The sequence below is a fragment of the Hipposideros armiger genome, unplaced genomic scaffold (genome assembly GCF_001890085.2).
Source record: "Hipposideros armiger isolate ML-2016 unplaced genomic scaffold, ASM189008v1 scaffold_102, whole genome shotgun sequence".
Classification (NCBI taxonomy): Eukaryota; Metazoa; Chordata; class Mammalia; order Chiroptera; family Hipposideridae; genus Hipposideros; species Hipposideros armiger.
Genome location: NW_017731452.1, coordinates 3357120 through 3375918, shown reverse-complemented (window position 1 = coordinate 3375918; position 18799 = coordinate 3357120). Strand labels below are relative to the sequence as shown.

Here is an 18799-nt window from a genome sequence, read left to right as displayed (position 1 = left end):
ATTCCCCAGCACTGTTCCTATCCCCCAATTTCCCAATAAAAATCTTTAAAAAAAAAAAATGAAAATCACAAAGGATAGAGATGTTGGCCAAAAACTGATACAATCAAGATAGGTTTTATTGGGCTGGCCGAGTGGCGCGTTGGTTAGGAGTTGGCTTGGAACGCCAGCTCTGAGCACCAGGGCCCCGGTTCAGATCCCACATGAGGGCCAGTGACGCTGCGCCTTCTACAGCTAAGATGGTGAACAACAGCTCGACCTGGAGCTGGGCTGCCGTGAGTCACCGACAATGGCGTAGGAAAAAAATTAATTAAAGAAAGAAAGAAAGAAAGAAAGAAAGAAAGAAAGAAAGAAAGAAAGAAAGAAAGAAAGAAAGAAAGAAAGAAAGAAAGGTTTTATCCATCACCAACTCTCCCTAGTTAAATACTCAGGAGAATAGGCCCTATAACTCTACCCTGGAAAATTTGCATCACATTCTCGTTTATGCAATCCTCAGAAAACATTATTTTAAATTCCAAGCATTGATGGAGTTATTCAGATAACCCCAAAACAAAAATATCATAATCTTCAAAGCATAATCTTCGAATTCGAGCAAGTGGTACTTTTTGGAGAAAATATATTTGAAAGGCAGTAAGGTGATGATAATTGACCAAAATACCCAAGAGCGACTTCATACTAAGCAGTGCTGCAAATTTTACCCAGGGTTTTCTATCCACTCCATACAGAGTGCTGTGAGGGGGGCAATACAAGTGAAACATGGTTCCCGCCTTCAAGAAATGCAGCCACTGAATGAGAAGACAGAACCCTGTGATGAAGCAGAACAAAGCGAGGGCCACAAAGCCGTTCATACCAGGTACCATTGTGGTTCATATAAGAAACACATCATTTATGGGGCAAAAACTGGAAGAGGCTTACAGAACAGGTATTTATGGATGTAGAGGGCTCTGAACACTGCAGAGTGCAAGGATAAGTTTCCTTGCCCATTTAGAAGAAAAAAAAGGAATGAAGCCCACAGGCCATTTGCTCAATATGTGACCCACACCCTCTTATACCGGGGACAAGAAAAAAGGGACCTTTAGAGGTTTCCAGTCTTAAAGTGCTGACTACTGAAGTTGGCTCTTGAAGACCCCATAGCTAGACCCCATAGTGGGCATACGTGAGCCACTTGGCCAACCAGCAAGTATGTATTAAAGGTCTCTATCATGTATTCTCTAACTTCATAAATACCAAATCTTGTATTATTTTGTAAAGTTTACAATGTATCCCGTTACATTCCCCCACAATAGCAATGAATACGTACCCTCTGCATCTGGGAATCTACCCGCCACATTCTCAAAGTCTGATCCCGTGACCATGTAACCAGTTGGTAGTCCTTGGACCCTAGAAATCACCAAGTAAAAATCCTGGAAATGTGTTTGGATTCAACATCAATTTTGCTATAGGTTTCAATGGAGTGAAATTCATTCAATCATTCATTCATTCATTCATTCATCCATCCATTCAACAAATATTTATTTAACATTTCCTATATGCCAGGTACCATCCTAGGCACTAGAACTGCAGCATGAACACAACAATCTCTGTCTTTGTAGATCTCGCATCCCAGTGGTGGAAAACACCCAAACCAATAAATACATAATAAAATATCCAGTAGCGATAGTGTTATAAAATAAATAAATAAATAACACAGAGTAAGAGGACAGAGACTGATGGGGGAGCTATTTTTAGACCGGACTCCCTGAGGAAGTCACATTTGAGCAGAAACTTAAATGAAGTGAAATAATAACTGGCAAATTAGCAGGTGAAGAGTGATGCTGGGGTTTAATGTCACATTAAACTTTCACCTCCACAAATGTTCTTTTATATGCTCCAGAGGAGCTGAGGATGAATACAATATTTGTAAAATGAATTGTTTTAAATGCATCATGACATCTTACTGTTTAAAAGAATTGTTTTTTGGTAAAGAGGTGCATGCATTTCTTTATAAAATGAATAATCAATCTTTAATGTTCTTTGTCCAAATTATATTTTCACATATTAGGTCCGGTCAAAGGGCAATTATTCTGAAAAGGTTCAGGGTGCTTTATGAAAGAGCTTTATGAAAGATCAGGACATTTCAGGGTAATCATGTAGTATGTAGAATCTCCTTCATGGCCATCTTCAGAGAGCAAAGAATTTAGAAGTAATTTCGTCCAATTCCCTTGTTTTACAAATGGGGAAACTGAGGCAACAGAGAACACAATCTGTTCAAGCTAATAGGGTGAGTTCCTTCTCTGTGTCACTGCCTTCAGAGTTTTAATATAGCCCTGTATACACCTTCCTGAACTACTGCCTATTATGAGTTTTACCATCTAGACTCATGTTCATGTCAACAATTTTCTGACTCTCCATCTGGCCTCTTTTCATGTCCCTGATGTTGAAGAAAAGTTATGCCTAATTCCTTTCTAAACCCAACTCCTTTAGCGGTTACTTCGGCCCTATTCTATCTCCTTTTTAAACGGCCTTTGTTTCCCACATATTCCCTTCCTTGAATCTTCTCCTTGCCTTCAAAAAGAGAGGGCAACAGCCTCTGCCAGTCAACCTTGCTTTTGAAGGCAACTTCATTCACAAAACCAGTTCCTAGCTGCCTTACAACCTGGCTTCCATCCTCAAGCTGCTTTTGGAATGCCTCTCTTAATGATCATATGGCTTCCTATTTGTACAATGAAGCATCCTCTTCCTTTGGCTCTAACATCCTGATTTTCTAGCTACCTCTCTGAGAGCTCCTACACCACAGCAAAAACCAAAATCAAAGCTCAAGATATTCTAATAAAAATTGACTATTAAAAAAAAAATTTGACTACGAAGATATGGCAATATAAATTAAAATGAAAATATAGGGCCGGCCAAGTGGCGCGATGGTTAAGAGCTGGCTTGGGACACCAGAGGGCCCCGGTTCGGATCCCACATATGAGGGCCAGTGACACTGCCCTCCACAGCTAAGATGCTGAACAACAGCTCAACCTGGAGCTGGGCTGCCGTGAGTTGCCGGCGACGGCGTAGGCTGCAGCCCCTGCTGCAGTGGGTTGCCATGGGCTACCGTGTGTAGCCAGAAGCCAGCATGAGCGGCCAGCAGCCACCGTGAGCGGTCGTCCAGAAGCCGGCGACTGATCTGCCTCGGCCGGGAAGAGTGCAATGATGGTGCCAACATGGGACAGTGAAGCAACGTCCTCCACAACTAGATTGAAGGACAAAATGACAACAACTTGTCTGTTCCCCTTCCACCAATTCCCCAATAAAAATCTTGAGAAAAAAAAAAAATTTTGACTACGAAGATATGGCAATATAAATTAAAATTAAAATATAAGAATACATGCAGGATGATTACATTCATAAAAATTTTAAAAAACATGCACACCTAAACTATTTTGAGGGATGCATAAATGGGCAGTAAAATTTTAAAAAAACAAAACAGAAATCACTATCATAAGCGTTAGGATAATGTTTACTTCTGGGGAAAGAGAGGGGATTGTGATCAGAAAGCTTCTGTGATTCTAACAGTGTTCTCTTTCTTGACCTTGGTGGTAGTTACACAGATTTTCACTTTATAATAATTCGTTAAACTGTACATGTTTTATGCAATATTCTAGGTAGATGATATATTACACAATAAAAAGGAATTTTTTAAAAAAACATCTATCACTTGTACTCAAATTTTCGCTGCTGGCTAGACAGTCCCAATTTACACAAATCACCCTACCAGACATAGATAACTGAAAACGGGGAGCTAAAAACTTTTTATTTCAATCCCAAGCTACAGGCCAACCTCTCCCTGCCAGAGTGTGGGGAAACTACATCAGCTCTTCACTATGGCAAAATGCAAGAGAATAAGTTGAAAGCCAAAGTCATGCAAACTGATGGGCTAAAGATTAAGCAGCCTCATGTTTCCAGAAGCAAGAGAGATTATGAAAATAAAGACGGGAAGATTAGGAGGATGATCAAGTCCATTCAAGGGGTGGCCAGGTGGCTCAGTTGGTTAGAGCGTGTGCTCCAAACAAGGCTGCCAGTTCAATTCCCTCATGGGATAATGGGCTGCGTACCGCCCCCCCACCTCCACACCCCACAACTAGATTGAAAACGGTGACTGAACTTGGAGCTGAGCTGCGCCCTCCACAACTAGATTGAAGGACAACAACTTGACTTGGAGGTGATGGGTCCTGGAAAAAACACACTGTTACCCAATAAAAAAATTTTTTTTTAAATAGAGTCCTTTCAAAACAATCTGGGAGGGCAGGCTGAGTGGCTCAGTTGGTTAAGAGCTCACTCTCAAGAGTGTGAGCTCTGAGCAACAGGGTCACTGGTTTGATTCACAGCCTGAGCTGAGCTGCTGTTGAGCTGCCAACAGGTAGCAGGATATGGCTCAGCTAAAACCAAAAACCAAAAAACAAAAGAACAACAATCCTGGAAGAGGTTTATGAAGGTCACAGACAAGCTGGGGTAAGATGACTGCTCTAATCCCAGATCTACCGGAGACCTTTCCTGGGGTCTGGACAAGTCACACCACTCCACTACCTGACTTTCCTTCTGCAATATGGAAAGACCAAGAAATATACATACTTCATGTTCATGAACATATAAATGTTCAGTAAAACATTTAGAGCATGGCAATAACATCTCAAGAAAAGAGAGGCTGCAACTAAATTTGCATGGTGGGTTGGTGGAGAAACAGAGGTCGAGGGCTTCGTCACCCATTGTAATTCTTACCCCGTGTTAGTGAGGGCTGGCTAATTAAGTTGCAATAACAAACAACCCCAAATCTCAGTAGCTTCAAGCAAGGATTTCCTGCTCACTCTACATCTCCACCTCATGCTCCATCTGGAGTTTCACCAGTTCCCATGGCGGAGGCAATGAGAGCATGTAATTGCACACTGGCTGTTGACACTTCAACCCAGGAGAGACCGCACCAATTCTGTTCATGGTTCATGATCAAAACAAGTCATTTGGCCAAACCTATCTTCAAGGGGATGGAGGTATGCGTTTGTGAAGAGAAATGCGAGTCTGTGGTAGGCTGTGGTAATGACCTGGTAGGGTCTCCCTTCCCTCATCAACAGAATGGCAAGGGCAACTTCCGGAGGCTTCTCAGGGTAGCGACTTTTTCAGCCCTACAAATGATCCAATAGCAAGTCTATCAATTTCTTACAGATCTCTTTCATGCAGGAGAGAGATTACACTGAACCTAAAAGAAGGGGGAACTTGGAAATAGAACCACACCCATCGACGATTAAAGGTGGCGGGTGCCCCGACTCATTCCTAAAGCCCAGCCATTACAGTGCGTCCTCCTCGCTGGGTCACACAGCCAACCCTTACCGGAGCTGCTGCTGAACAAGGGCTCAGAAGGCAGGCAGGCAGCAGCCTTCCCTCTCACTCACCTTCCTTCTGTTTCCTCCACTGGAACTCCAGCACCACATCATCGTGCCCCACAAAGGTATGGACTGGGGTGTTCAAGTCAAAGACATTCCACAAGAGAAGGCTATTCTCCCTCCGAAGCTGGGGAACCATCACAGTCACTAATCCATTGCTGAAAGGCTACAACAAGAAAAGGAAAAGCAGGTCGTCATTCCAGGGAGATTTAGCTGAGTCGTCAGTTACCAAACTTGGAATTCTTTCCTAAAATAAATTCCAACCCATCTGGGTAACATTTTTCCAAATACCATAAGCTGACATCACATCTACTTTTCTTTTGGCTTTCTTTGCTTTTGGAAGGGACCACAGCAAGTAAAAATAAAGCTAAGCCAAATACTTGGAGAAGAACTTTTAAAATGCTATTCTAAAATGAGCAAATGGCTCTGACTGCTACACACTGAAACACACTGTTTCACATCCTAGCTACTGTCCCTGAGCTCACTCTAAGAGTTACTGGGTGCGTTCCCAGAGTAAGCATGGAAGGTACATTGGGGAAAAGCCCACAGCAGCAAGCATTAATTCCTGCCATGTGGAAATGCACCAGGGCATGAAGCACAACCTTCCCATTGCCCCCAAATATTACAACCACTCAAAGGAAAACCTTCCAGTCAGGTTTTATTTATCAACACCCAATCTGCTAAGTAGCTAAGGGGCCCATTTGATTGATAATTAGACTGTTCCTTCAGGAATAAATCATCGTCACCTAAAAAGCACATTTATCTCCATCTCTCCTCCTGGCAGCACTCCTGGACTTCTCTGTTTATTTTGTTAAGCAAACATATTAATCCAGAGAAGTATTTCAATTCATAAGAACAACGTCTAATTCCTTGACAAGTGCTCCCAGATGCAAAAGCCACTTAATACCCAAATTACCCTCTATGCTCTATCAAGCCCCCAGGTGACAGCCTAATATATAAAGGGAGCTTTATTCATCCCTGTGCTCCCTTTCAAATTGACACTAAAAGAAATATATTTCTTCTGACCAGCAGCTATCAATGTGGCAATGGAAAAACTGTTGGAAGGTTGATAGTAGCCTGCCCCCTATATTTGCAGCAATTTATGGTTTATAAAGCATTTTCATATAGTTTTTCAAAAGGAAGGCATATTGTGCGTGTACTAAATGCCACCAAATTAAACACTTTAAAATGGTGAATTTTATCACAATAAAAAAAAGGCATAGTGAAAATTATTATTCATATTCTACAGAGGAGAAAATACTGCTCAAAAACATCAGGTGGCTTGCTCAAGGCCACACAAATATTAAATGTTTCACTGTAGCATTATTCACAATAGCCAAGGTGGGGAAACAACCTAAGTGCCCATCAACAGATGAATAAAGAAAATGTGAGACACACACACACACACACACACACGCACACGGAATATTATTCAGCTATGAGAAAGAAGGAAAGCCATTTGCCACAACATGGATGAACCTTGAGAGCGTTATGCTAAGTGAAATAAATCAGAGACAGACAAATACTATATGATATCACTTATATGTAAAATCTAAAAAAGCTGAACTCATAGAAACAGAGTAGAATGGCAGTTACCAGGGGCTAATGAGTGGGGGAAACGGGGAGAGGTTAGTCAGAATTCAAACTTCCAGTTATAAGATGAATAAGTTCTGCAGACCTAATGTACAGCATAATGACTACAGTTAATAATACTGTATTATATACTTGAAAGTGGCTAAGAGATTAGATCTTAAATGTTCTCATGACCAAAAAATGGTAATTATGTGAGGCGATGGAAGTGTTAGCTAATGCTATGGTGGTAATCATTTTGCAATGTATAAGTATACCAATCAATACATTGTATACCTTGAACTTACATAATATTATATGTCAATTGTATCTCAATAAAGCTGCGGGGAAGGGCTGGCCAAGTGGCTCAGTTGGTTGAGAGTTGGCTTGGGAGCGCGAGCTCTGAGCAACAGGACCTCTGGTTTGGTTTCCACATGGGCCAGTGACACTGCGCCCTCTACAGCTAAGATGGTGAACAACAGCTCAACCTGGAGCTGGGCTGCGGTGAGTCGCTGGCGACGGCATAGGCTGCAGTGGGGCTGCAGTGGGCTGCCGTGATCTACCGTGAATGACCGGCAGCCGGCGTGAGCAGCCGGCAGTCAGCGAGAGCCGCCATGAGCCGCCGTGAGCGGCCATCCATCAGTGACCGACTATCCATCAGTGACCGACTGCCTCGGCTGGAAAGAGTGAAATGATAATACCAACATGGGCCAGTGAAGTGACGTCCTCCACAACTAGACTGAAGAACTAAAGGACAGCAACTTGTCTGCTCCCTTTCCCCGATTCCCCAATAAAATATTAAAAAAAAAAAAAAGCCGGGGGGAAATTAAATGGCATTGCTGGGCCTAAAACCCAGGTCTTCTGAATCTAAAGCCAGAGTTCTTTCCACCACAATCCACTGACCACAAGCCTCTGCCTCCATCTCACCTTCATAGTGGCCACCTTCACACAGCCCAGTTTCCCAATCTAGCTATGGTTAGCAACTCTAGTACAGATTCTTATCCAACATTCCAAGGGCCAATTTTTAAATAGATAACACCTTTTATGCCATCAAGACCACCACGGTCCCACCCCTAAATCAAGACAGAAAGAGAAAATTGCCTCACAAGGAAAATAAGAAAACGGCCCTTGGCCCCTTGTGTCTGTAACACCAAGATGGAAGTTCCCCAGCACGAGACTGGTGTCGCACTCACAGTGTATCTGGCCTTCCAGACAGGCACCTGGCAAGGGAGAATATTGAGGTATTTCCGAGGCTGGCGGTAATCCCAGAACTGGAAGAAAGAAAGCAAGATAATTTGTGAAACAAATGCCATTAAAAAAACTCAACTATTGAAATAAGCACAGCCTTCAAACTCATTCCTTTTTGTCCTGTAGAGATACATTTCAATAGTGCATTTTAGTCAGCCCCCACAGCCATGCTACTGTGACACCGACACAAAGGAAAACTCCCTTTCACTTTTATCAACATTACAGGAGAATTCGGACTTCATGAGGACCACCCCTCGGGGCAGATCACTGTCAGCTTGCCTATTAAACAGCCTTTGGAGTTGAAAGTTAAGAGTGACATGTTTTCACCCTGTATCACTTTAACACCGTGTAGGGTAATTTAACTAATAACAATAGCTGAAACATACTGACTACTTATTGCATGTCAGACAGATGTTTAGAGCTTCAAGCTTTTTATCCATTTAATCTTTACAACAACCATATAAGGAATGTCATTAATCTCTTTTGCAAATGAAGAAGCTAAATTACTAAACCATGTAACTTGCCCAAGGTCACGCAGGAAAAAAGTGGCTGTGTGACTATCTGTGCACCAACCTACTCACATATACACTCATTCACCCACGCCAGCCTAGAAGGTGTGGAACTTGAAGTGGCAGAATTACACAAAGGTGAGCCACAAACAAATCTGCCTTAGAGATGCCTATGCTTTTAATGGAGAGACATATATATGTACTTAGATCTCAAGCATCTGTCATGAAAGCAGAAAGTGACAGAGCACCAAAGGCGGGAGGACCAAGACTGAAACTCTGAACTATTTAGAGATTAGGAAATTATTTTCAAAAATAGATGCCACTCTGGAAAACAGTGTGGCAGTTTCTTAAAAAGTTCAACACACACATACCATATGACCCAGCGATCCCACTCCTACATATCATATTTGTCCTAGAAAATTGAAAACTTCTGTTCACAGAAAAATCTATACATGAATGGTTATAGCAGCTCTATTCGCAATCACCAAAAACTGGTAACAGCCCAAAAGTCCTTCAACAGGTCAACAGATAATAAGTTGTAGTATATCCACTAAGCGGATTACTACTCAGCAATAAAAAGTTTACAAACTATTGACTGTTAAAACAACTTGGATGAATCTAAAAGGTGCTATGCCAAGTGAAAGAAGCCAACCTTAAAAAGTTATATACTGCATGATTCTATTTTAAAGACATTCTCAAAAAGACAAAACTACAGTGCTGGCGAACCATCAGTGGTTGCCAGAAGTCAGGTGGTAGGGAATGGTGTGACGACACACGTAGGAAACTACATGAGGTAGTTCTTATTTCTTCTAACAACACTTTTTTGCCAAATTCAGGTCCCATGTTCAAAATAATAAAATTGTTAAGATGTCTTTTACATCTAAACTGCTTTTAGGTTTCCCAGAGAGCCACAGGATAAACTATAACTTGTTCCCTCAACTTATAAAGAAAGGAAACCAGAAATAATTAGGTATGCTTGGCATTCTCCAGATTTGTAATTAGCTCAATACTTTGTGAATGCTTTCCTGCTAACAAGTCCACCCTATGTGAAAAACTAGTAAATAAAAGAGAAGTTCAACCTCTCTGGGTTAATTATATACCAGTAAAATATTATCACTATGAATGCATTTCAGCAATTGTTTACTTTTCAGGTTGGAAATAAATGTACCCATGTTCATTTATAAAGACTGGCATGATACGGTAACTAACAAAATTAATCCTGTTTTTTAAAAAAAGGATTTTGTTTCTAAGTTTAAGTCTGCTCATCAATTGATCAAAATTACATAGTTGATGGGTTAAATTAGAGGACCCTGAGGATCTGACAAAGTCCTGTTTGTAACACATTCTTATTTTTAAGGAAATCGGTGATAGAGTCCAATATGTGAGTAGAGGACTTCACTGTTTCAATCTGATAGAGTTGGCTATTATAATAAATTAACCACAGTCATGTCATCCTCCTATCCATATTCATCTATAAGTGATTTCAGCCTTATCTACAAATTACTAAAAACAATGGTTGAATATTATGCAAAGTACCTCTAAATTACTTTACTTTTATGATTGTGTTATGTATAATGACAAACTTGAGGACCTTAAAGAAAGAGGCAGAGGTCAATTGGCTGGTTTCTTGTTCCTGAACTTGGGAGACAAAAACCCAAATCCCAAACAAACTAACAAACTAACAACAACAACAAAAAAAACCACGTCTGGCACATAAAAGTAAATTACAACCTAGGGGATTTACAAACCTCAAGACAGAAGTTAACTTTTAAGCCTTAGTATAATTCTAGGTTTGCTAACCATACCAAAAAGATGTTGTACACGCCTATGTAAATAAAACAAAGCATATAAGTTACATATAAATTATTGATGCTGAATCACAAAATTGCTAAGCAAACTTCTGTGGTCAAATCTCTGTCCTTCTGGGCAGAGACCTAACCACAAGGAGGAACCGTGGGACGAGGCTGACTCTGTGCCCTGCATCGTTTTAAACAGGGCGCATGCACATCACATCCCAATCGGAGAGGAACAACAACAGAAACACTGCATTCTGAGATAAACCAAAAATAACAGAGTCACCAAGACACATAAAACCTTGAGTTTTCCTGTAAGTTAGAGAATCTCTAATAAAAAAACTCTATCCCTGGGCCGGCCAAGTGGCTCAGCTGGTTAAGAGCTCACTTGAGAGCACCAGCTCTAAGCAGCAGGGCTGCGGTTCGGATCCCACATTGAGGGCCAGTGACGCTCGCCCTCTACAGCTAAGATGATGAACAACGGCTCAACCTGGAGCTGGGCTGCTGTGGGTCGCCGGGGCGACGGCGTAGCTGCAGCGGGGCTGCAGTGGGCTGCCATGAGCTACGTGAGTGGCTGGCAGCCAGCGTGAGCGGCTGGTAGCCGGTGTGAACTACTGGGAGCCGCTGTAAACAGCCAACCAATGACCAGCGACCAATTGCCTCCCCCAGGAAGAGCACAATGATCATACCAACATGGGCCAGTGAAGCGACGTCTTCCACAACTAGACTGAAGAACAAAACAGCAATTTGTCTACCTGTCTGTTCCCCTTCCCTGATTCCCCAACGCTGTTCCCCTCCCCCCCAATTTCCCAATAAAATCTTAAAAAAACAAAACAAAACTCTATCCCTAACTTTCGCAATGCTAATGTCTGAAGATGTTGTAATTTTGCAGATATGATAATCATGTGAGAAATTTTCCACCCCAGACATGCTAATCATAAACTTGGTAACCTTAACAATTCTGTGGGCTTTTCTCCTTTACTTATGTATCTGTTGTGTTTTGGTTTTTTTGCTAAGCCAGTCCTCCTGAAATCTGACTTCCTGCAACTTCTTTGCAAGTAAACTGCTTTTCCTTTCTAAGTGCTTTTGCCTCTGACTTCCTTTCATAAAGGGAAAGGAGAAAACCCTTTGAAGAAGGTCCAGGAGCCATATCCATATCCGATACATGCTATTATATCGTCACTCCTGCTGGTCTACATAACCAGGTGTACCTGCCCAGCTCCCCAAGAAGCACATGCACCCCTGAAAAGCACGCACTGTGCTAACATACTGTAGCTTTGCTTCCGACAAAAGCGCTGTCACACAATCTAATGCCTCCCGCCACTGCCCCAGTGGGTACCACTCACCTTGACAGAGTTGTCTTGACTGGAGGTAGCAAGAATGTGCTCACTGTCAGGGTGCCAGTCCAGGCCATGGATTTTGGAGAGGTGGGCTGCTAGATATTCCACTGCTATACTGGGTTTCTGCAAAGGATCAGCACTGAGTGTTGTCAATTTAGAAAGAACTTACTGAGTGTCTACTTAACAGTCTGCTAGGTACTGAGTAGGGATGCAAGAATACTACCAGACACCATCTGTATCCATAAGAAACTCCAGTTTGTTTTGTTTAAAACAAAACAACAACAAAAAGACTTATCCAGCTCTCCTTCAAGCATGCTCTATATATGGGTCTATGAGCCTAACTTCTTCCTGCTCCAGCCCCATGCATGGCTTTAAGTGAAGGATACAAGATAGAGGGAGTTTTTCCCATTTAGAAGTACAGTCTGCAATTCCCACTCTGCTTCCTCACAATCACCCAAGAAGAGGGCTATGACATCCAAACAGATCCAAACCTCAATCCTGAGGCTAAAACCATCAACCTTAAAGTGACCAAGACCCCAAAAGGGAATGAACACACATCACAAAAGAAAGTAATACATGGTTAATAAGCATATATAAAACACACAAACTCAGAAGGAAACCTCAGAAATATACATTAAAACAAGATTTTTTTTCAACTATCAAATTAGAAGGTATTTGTAAACAATATTCAATGCAGTGAGGTTGCATTTGTCACTGCTGGTGTATATATAAAGTAGTACAACATTTCGGGGAAAAATTGACAATCTTTATCAAGAGACTGAAAATTTTCCTCCCTTAAAGGAATATTCCAAATTCACAAAAAGCTTTAGATACAGAAGTTGTTCATCTTAGTATTATTCGGAACACTAGAAAACAGAAACAACACAAATAAGTGGAGAATAATTAAATTTTAGAATTAATTATAATACAGCTATCTGATACAATACAATGATGTAGCCAGTAAAAGTTGTAGAGATTATAATATGGGGAAAATGCATCTGTTGTAATCTTAAATGAAAAAAAAGTATACATAACTATATATATGATGTGATAAACCATTTTTTAAAAAGCATAAATAAGAAAACATCAAAATGTTAGCATTTGTCTCTAGGTATGATTATTATTACTATATCATTAGGTATTATTACTATATCATTGGGTATGATTACTATGAATGATTTTTATTTCCTCTTTCATATTTTCTATAAAGAGCATTTTTACTTCTATAATTAGCATTAGTCTATGAGGTTAAGAGTGCAGTCTCCAGAACCAGCCTCCCTGAGTTCAAATCCTAGCAACAAACTGTGCCTTAGTTTATTCATCTGTAGAATAGGGATAGAAATAGTACCTGCTTTAAAGGCTAGCTATAAAGAGAAATGAATCAACACACGTAAAGTTCTTAGAACAATGCCTGTTCATAATAAATGTTTAGTAAATGTTAATATTATTAGTCTACATGGGTTTGAATGAAATACAACATCATCGCTGATACTGCACTTTCTAAGCAAGCCTCTGGCGTTTGCTGCCATCAGTGCTGGTTTAACACTAGAAAGTGCCAGAGAAGTAAAAATATGGCCAACAAGTTTTATAATCCATCTGAGCAGAAGTCCTAAGTATCAATAGCCAAAAATAAAGTTAAAACCCTTTAAATAAAATAGATAAAAGGTTTGCTGAGGGAAGTCAGGGTTGCTAATGGACCAATCTGAAGACTAGAAAGGAACAGTTTGGTGGTATACTTCTACAAGATAAGGAACACAGGTACTGTTTTGGAAAACAGGTACTGACAGAGTTCATGACTAAATGTCACACTGTTTATTTTGCCTATGACTCTGAAAATAGTCTATAGAAAATAGGTATGCACTACAATTAACCAAACATTTTATTTAAACCATTTATTATATTTAAATGCTATGCTAGTGACAGAAGGAATAAAACCAATCATCAATTTAAGAAATAAAAACAGGGGAAGAATGACTGTTACCAGACTGGACTAAAGGAATAGAGACAAAAACTAACATATGGAAGATGGACCCATCCAACCTCTACTTATAAAATCACCTTCTCACCTAAGAGCTACTACCTAAGGCTAGCATACCAATTCAGCAGAATCCCAATCTCTGCTTTACATCCCTTGCCTCTCTCCAACTGTAAGACCTTCTTCACAGCTTGGAGGGGAAGACAGCAGGGCAGCCAGAAGCTAAGCTGAGACCTTCCAGTCAGCACCCGAGTTGGGACAGCCGCTGAACAATTTCAGGAAAACTCAAAGTAGGTGCTCCCCACAAAGGCTGAGGATCTCTAGCCTCAGGTTTCACAAAGCAGGAAGCAGTATTTATAGCCCAGACCTTACAGAAGCCGACTGCTCTGTACACTGTTACCCAATCATCTGGCAGTTAGAAATGGGGGAGGCCCCTTCCCTGAATCATTCTTCTCACGGATGCAAGCATACCAAATTTCCAACAGACTTTCCATTACAGCAGCAGCCTAGGACCCTGCACCTCTTTCATGCCTGTCAGTTATATGGGCTGCTGCAGGGAGGATATATGGTCTGTAAGTTCTTTGAGGATGAAAGGACAGCTAGGCTTCTAAGGGAGGATCTGAACATACTGAGTACCCTGCCTCAGTGATTTATACCAGAGGTATTCAGGATGGTCTATGTCCTAGAACAGGGGTCGGCAAACTGCGGCTCGCGAGCCACATGCAGCTCTTTGGGTACATTCTGTCTCAAAAGTTTGCCGATCCCTGGAAGAGCCAATACTGTCCCTCACAACAATTTAAAAATTATTCGAGAGCCATAAATATATTTTTACAAATAAGGAAAATTTAAAGTAATATTATAAATGAAACTATGATAGGTTTCATTTTCAATTTTACTTCAGAGCCACATATAGGTACCCAAAGAGCCGCATGTGGCTCGGGAGCCACAGTTTGCCGACCCCTGGCGGTTCTTCCATCTCAAAAGTTTGCCAACCCCTATACTAGAACAACTAGTTTTCACTTTGCAATCTGGGGCAGCTGACCATTCTAGAATAGTGTCGGGACCCCCCTAGGCTTGACCTCCCCCTCCATGATACACTTACTATTATTATCATCTTTACTTTGAAGATAAGTAAACGGAAGCTTGGTGAAGTTTAGTGGCTCACCTGATATCATACTTAGGAGGCAGCAAAACGGGACTCTAACCGGTTAAGCCAAGTTCATTTTCTTAACCACTGATCATAATGCCTCACTTCCCTATCTTCCATCAACGCCAGTTTGATTGGGAAGCAAATGTCATCTGGTGCTGTGATTTTAAAATGGCAATTCACCATGCTGCATAGACTCTCAAAGACAAGCCCTGCTAATCACATCCTCTTCTTACCCTGTGCAAGTGATTCAAGACCAATTAGGGGGAACAGAGAGATTACTCACCCGCTTGTCCCATATCCGTACATCCCCGTCATGACTGGTAGCAAGGCAATTAGCATTTTTTTTATTCCATTTGACCTGGGAGGCACCCGCTGCAAAGAAAAATCAGAGGGAGAAAGCTGCTGCCCTCAACACCTTCGGAACCCAAGGGGAGCATATCCAGGGGAGCTAGATAATGAGTTCCAGTGGAATACGCACAGAATTCTTCAGCTTTCTGTGGCTGCACCAGCTCCATCATTAAAGAAAAAATGAAGCCAAAAAAAAATAAATGAAATGAATAACACATGGGAACAAGATCGGAGTCACATAATTGAGAAAACACCTTCACTTAGAAAAAAAATCTAAAAGTTACCTCCGAGCAGCACCAATAGGGAAATGTAGTTTCCTAGAGAGCAGAAGCTGAGTGTGGCTCTGCTGGTTGGTAATTGACTCATCACACAACCTGGCCCTTCATCATCTCCAACCACCAGCTTGCGCTCCCAACCAGAAGAGCCTCAGCTCAATGCCTGCTCCTTCCTTTTTTTTTGAGGGACAGTAAAGCCCATAGCTGAAGCTCAGATGAAGAATAAGCCCCAGTTCTGCCCTCAGAAAGTTATGTGCACTCCCCACATCTCATCATCAGCAGTTACACATGTCTACTGGCACTGCGTTGAGTCAGAGAAAGGTAACATCCTGGCACTGTGTGAACTCAGGCCTTTCCCATTCTGCCAATACAAAGAGGTCACAATGACAAAAGAGCCACTTAAGAGAGGAGGCACACTGGAAGATGCCAGACGGGGCTGAGACATGTGGAAAACTGAGACATAACAGTAATTGTAGCTATCTCTTAAAAATAATTAACTTAATTAAATTAAACCAAAACCAAACAACAGCCCTCCCTCTCGCTTCTTCTTGTCCTTACTCAAACAATACATGATATTTCTACTTTGATGCCTCTCCCTTTGGGCAGGTGGTTATTACTGGAGACACCATAGTAAGTAGATCCAGAGCTTTGGAGAACAATCTGATCCCAGAAGTCTAGAGATATTAAAAGGTAAACAAAGAACTTAGGATCTAACACGAAATAGAGTTAAAATCCAGGACTTATCCTTGCTTGGTTTTGGTGAGGGTATTTGTTTTTGTTTTTTCCTCGAGACACAGGACATCTTAAGTCATCTAAGAACGAGTGGTAGAGACCCCTTAAAAAAGAAGGAAGGGAGTGTACTACTTATGAGACCCAGTTTTTTTGCAAGAAAGCATATCAGCCAAACAACAGGTAAGAAAAGTGAATATATATATACATATAGTCATGGGACGTGAGTATAGTGTGGGAGTGGAGTCAAGGGATTTGTAATAGATATGTATGATATTGGGGGGAAATGGGGTGGTGGATTGGGGGAGGGGGGTTGTCACTTGGAGGGGTAAAAAGTATAACTATTGTACTGTGTTGTACAGCTGAAACTAATTCTAAAAAAATGTGTATTTCATAATAAAAAATAAAAATAAATAAAAAAGAATGGGTAAGAAGGGCATATTCCATCCCCTCATGACAGTTACTTGAAAAGTTCCAAGAAAATACTTTTTCCAGTGTGTGTGTGTGTGTGTGTGTGTGTGTGTGTGTGTTGGAAGAAAGGGGGTCCATCAGGCCAGGAAGCCTCCCAAAGATTCTGAGAACCCACTAATTCAACCTGCTTGACTAGGGTCATGACACCAGGGTCAAACGGAGGTCCCAGACTGTAAGAGTTCCCAGACACAGAGAACAGTCTGGAGCACACACGGACATGCTCTCACTGGCTACCTACCCCAAAGGTATAAAGAATGTACTCCTGGGGCCTACCGAGTGGCACATTGGTTAAGAACTGGCTTGGGATGCCAGAGGGCCCCGGTTCAGATCCCACATATGAGGGCCAGTGACACTGCCCTCTACAGCTAAGATGGTGAACAACAGCTCAACCTAGAGCTGGGCTGCCGTGGGTCGCCGGCAACGGCGTGAGCTGCAGTCCCCTGCTGTAGTGGGCTGCCATAAGCTACCGTGTATAGCCGGCAGCCAGCGTGATCGGCCAGCAGCCACTGTGAGCGGCTGTCCAGAAGCCGGCAACTGATGTGCCTCGCCCATGAAGAGCGCAATGATGGTGCCAGCTTGGGCCAGTGAAGCAACATCCTCCACAACTAGACTGAAGAACAAAACAACAGCAACTTGTCTGTTCCCCTTCCCCCGATTCTCCAATAAAATCTTTAAAAAAAAAAGAAAAAAGAAAAAGAATGTACTCCTGGAGCTGGCCGAGTGGCGCATTGGTTAAAAGTTGGCTTGGGACGCCAGCTCTGAGCAGCAGGGCACTGGTTTGGATCCCACATGAGGGCCAGTGACGCTGCGCCCTCTACAGCTAAGATGGTGAACAACAGCTCAACCTGGAGCTGGGCTTCCGTGAGTCGCCGGCAACAGCATAGGCTGCAGTGGGGCTGGCCAGCAGCGGGCATGAGCTTTCGTGAACTGCCGTGAGCCACCATGAGTGGCCATCCAATGGCCGGCGAGCGACTGTCTCACCCGGGAAGAGCGCAATGACAATACCAACATGGGCCAGTGAAGCTACGTCCTCCACAACTAGACTGAAGAACAAAAGGACAGCAACTTGTCTGTTCCCCTTCCCTGATTCCCCAACACTGTTCCCCTTCCCCAATTCCCCAATAAAAAAAATCTTTAAAAAAATGTACTCCCAGAGAGGTAAGGACCACAGACGTGAGGAGCAGCAGTACCCAAGGCTGCACCTCCCAGGGAATGTTAGATGGGACAGCTTATAAAGGCCTCTCAGTTGTCTCTTTCTCCCAGGGCAGCCTTGCCACAACTGAGAAACCTTGCTGAGGCTCAAAAAAGAAAGAAGTCTCCTAATTCAATTTTTTGAAGGACCCATAAGAGAAAAGAAAGCAATCAGAATAAGCGGGCTGAAAAACAGAACTGTCTTTATTTTTAGGGTTGTTCTATGACCAATCTAACTTAGAAACCTGTTAAGGGGAAATAAAGTCAGAGGAATGTGTTCAAGGATTTATAGGCCATTTGTATTTTTATTCAGTGGGATGTCCTATGCAACCATGTCTATGGACCATTCTGTGTCTGAGACCATAAGTGCCTAAAAGGTGGGGCAAATAGCAGATCAATAGAATCATTAAGCTCTTAGCACAGAGGCACAGGTACATCCAAGTAACGAATATTTACGGAGTATCCCCTTAGGTCAGGCACACATGGTGACCTTGGTCTGTAGCAATGAACCAGACAGAGATGGTCCCTAATCTCACAGGTAATTCAGAGATGGTCCCTAATCTCACAGGTAATCCAGCTGCTTAATACAGTCGTGATGCTAAATGTCTTTAAATGATGAGGCATGGGAGTGCAGGGGAAAAGAGAAGACTCATGCAATCATTTTGGAATAAACACCAAATCAGAATTCAAATGTAACAAGAAGATACAAAAGAGCAGGATATAAGAGACAGATATGATATGTTTTTATCAAGAATGCCAAAATAGGGACAGCGGAGTGGCTCGTTGGTTAACAGTGGGTTTGGGA

The 18799-nt window shown here is 42.0% G+C and overlaps 1 protein-coding gene across 3 annotated transcripts in view; it reads right to left on the bottom strand.

Moving 5' to 3' along the window:
• The window catches only part of WDR59 (WD repeat domain 59), a 77983-nt gene that overhangs the window by 36374 nt on the left and 22810 nt on the right, over positions 1-18799 (bottom strand). For all 3 annotated transcript variants that reach the window (XM_019646456.1, XM_019646454.1, XM_019646455.1), the window contains exons 7-11: positions 15264-15352; positions 11862-11978; positions 8159-8236; positions 5406-5562; positions 1298-1377 (exon numbers count right to left, since the gene is read on the bottom strand). In XM_019646456.1, coding sequence (XP_019502001.1) covers positions 1298-1377; positions 5406-5562; positions 8159-8236; positions 11862-11978; positions 15264-15352 — 521 coding nt within the window. The remainder of the gene's footprint in view (positions 1-1297; positions 1378-5405; positions 5563-8158; positions 8237-11861; positions 11979-15263; positions 15353-18799) is intronic.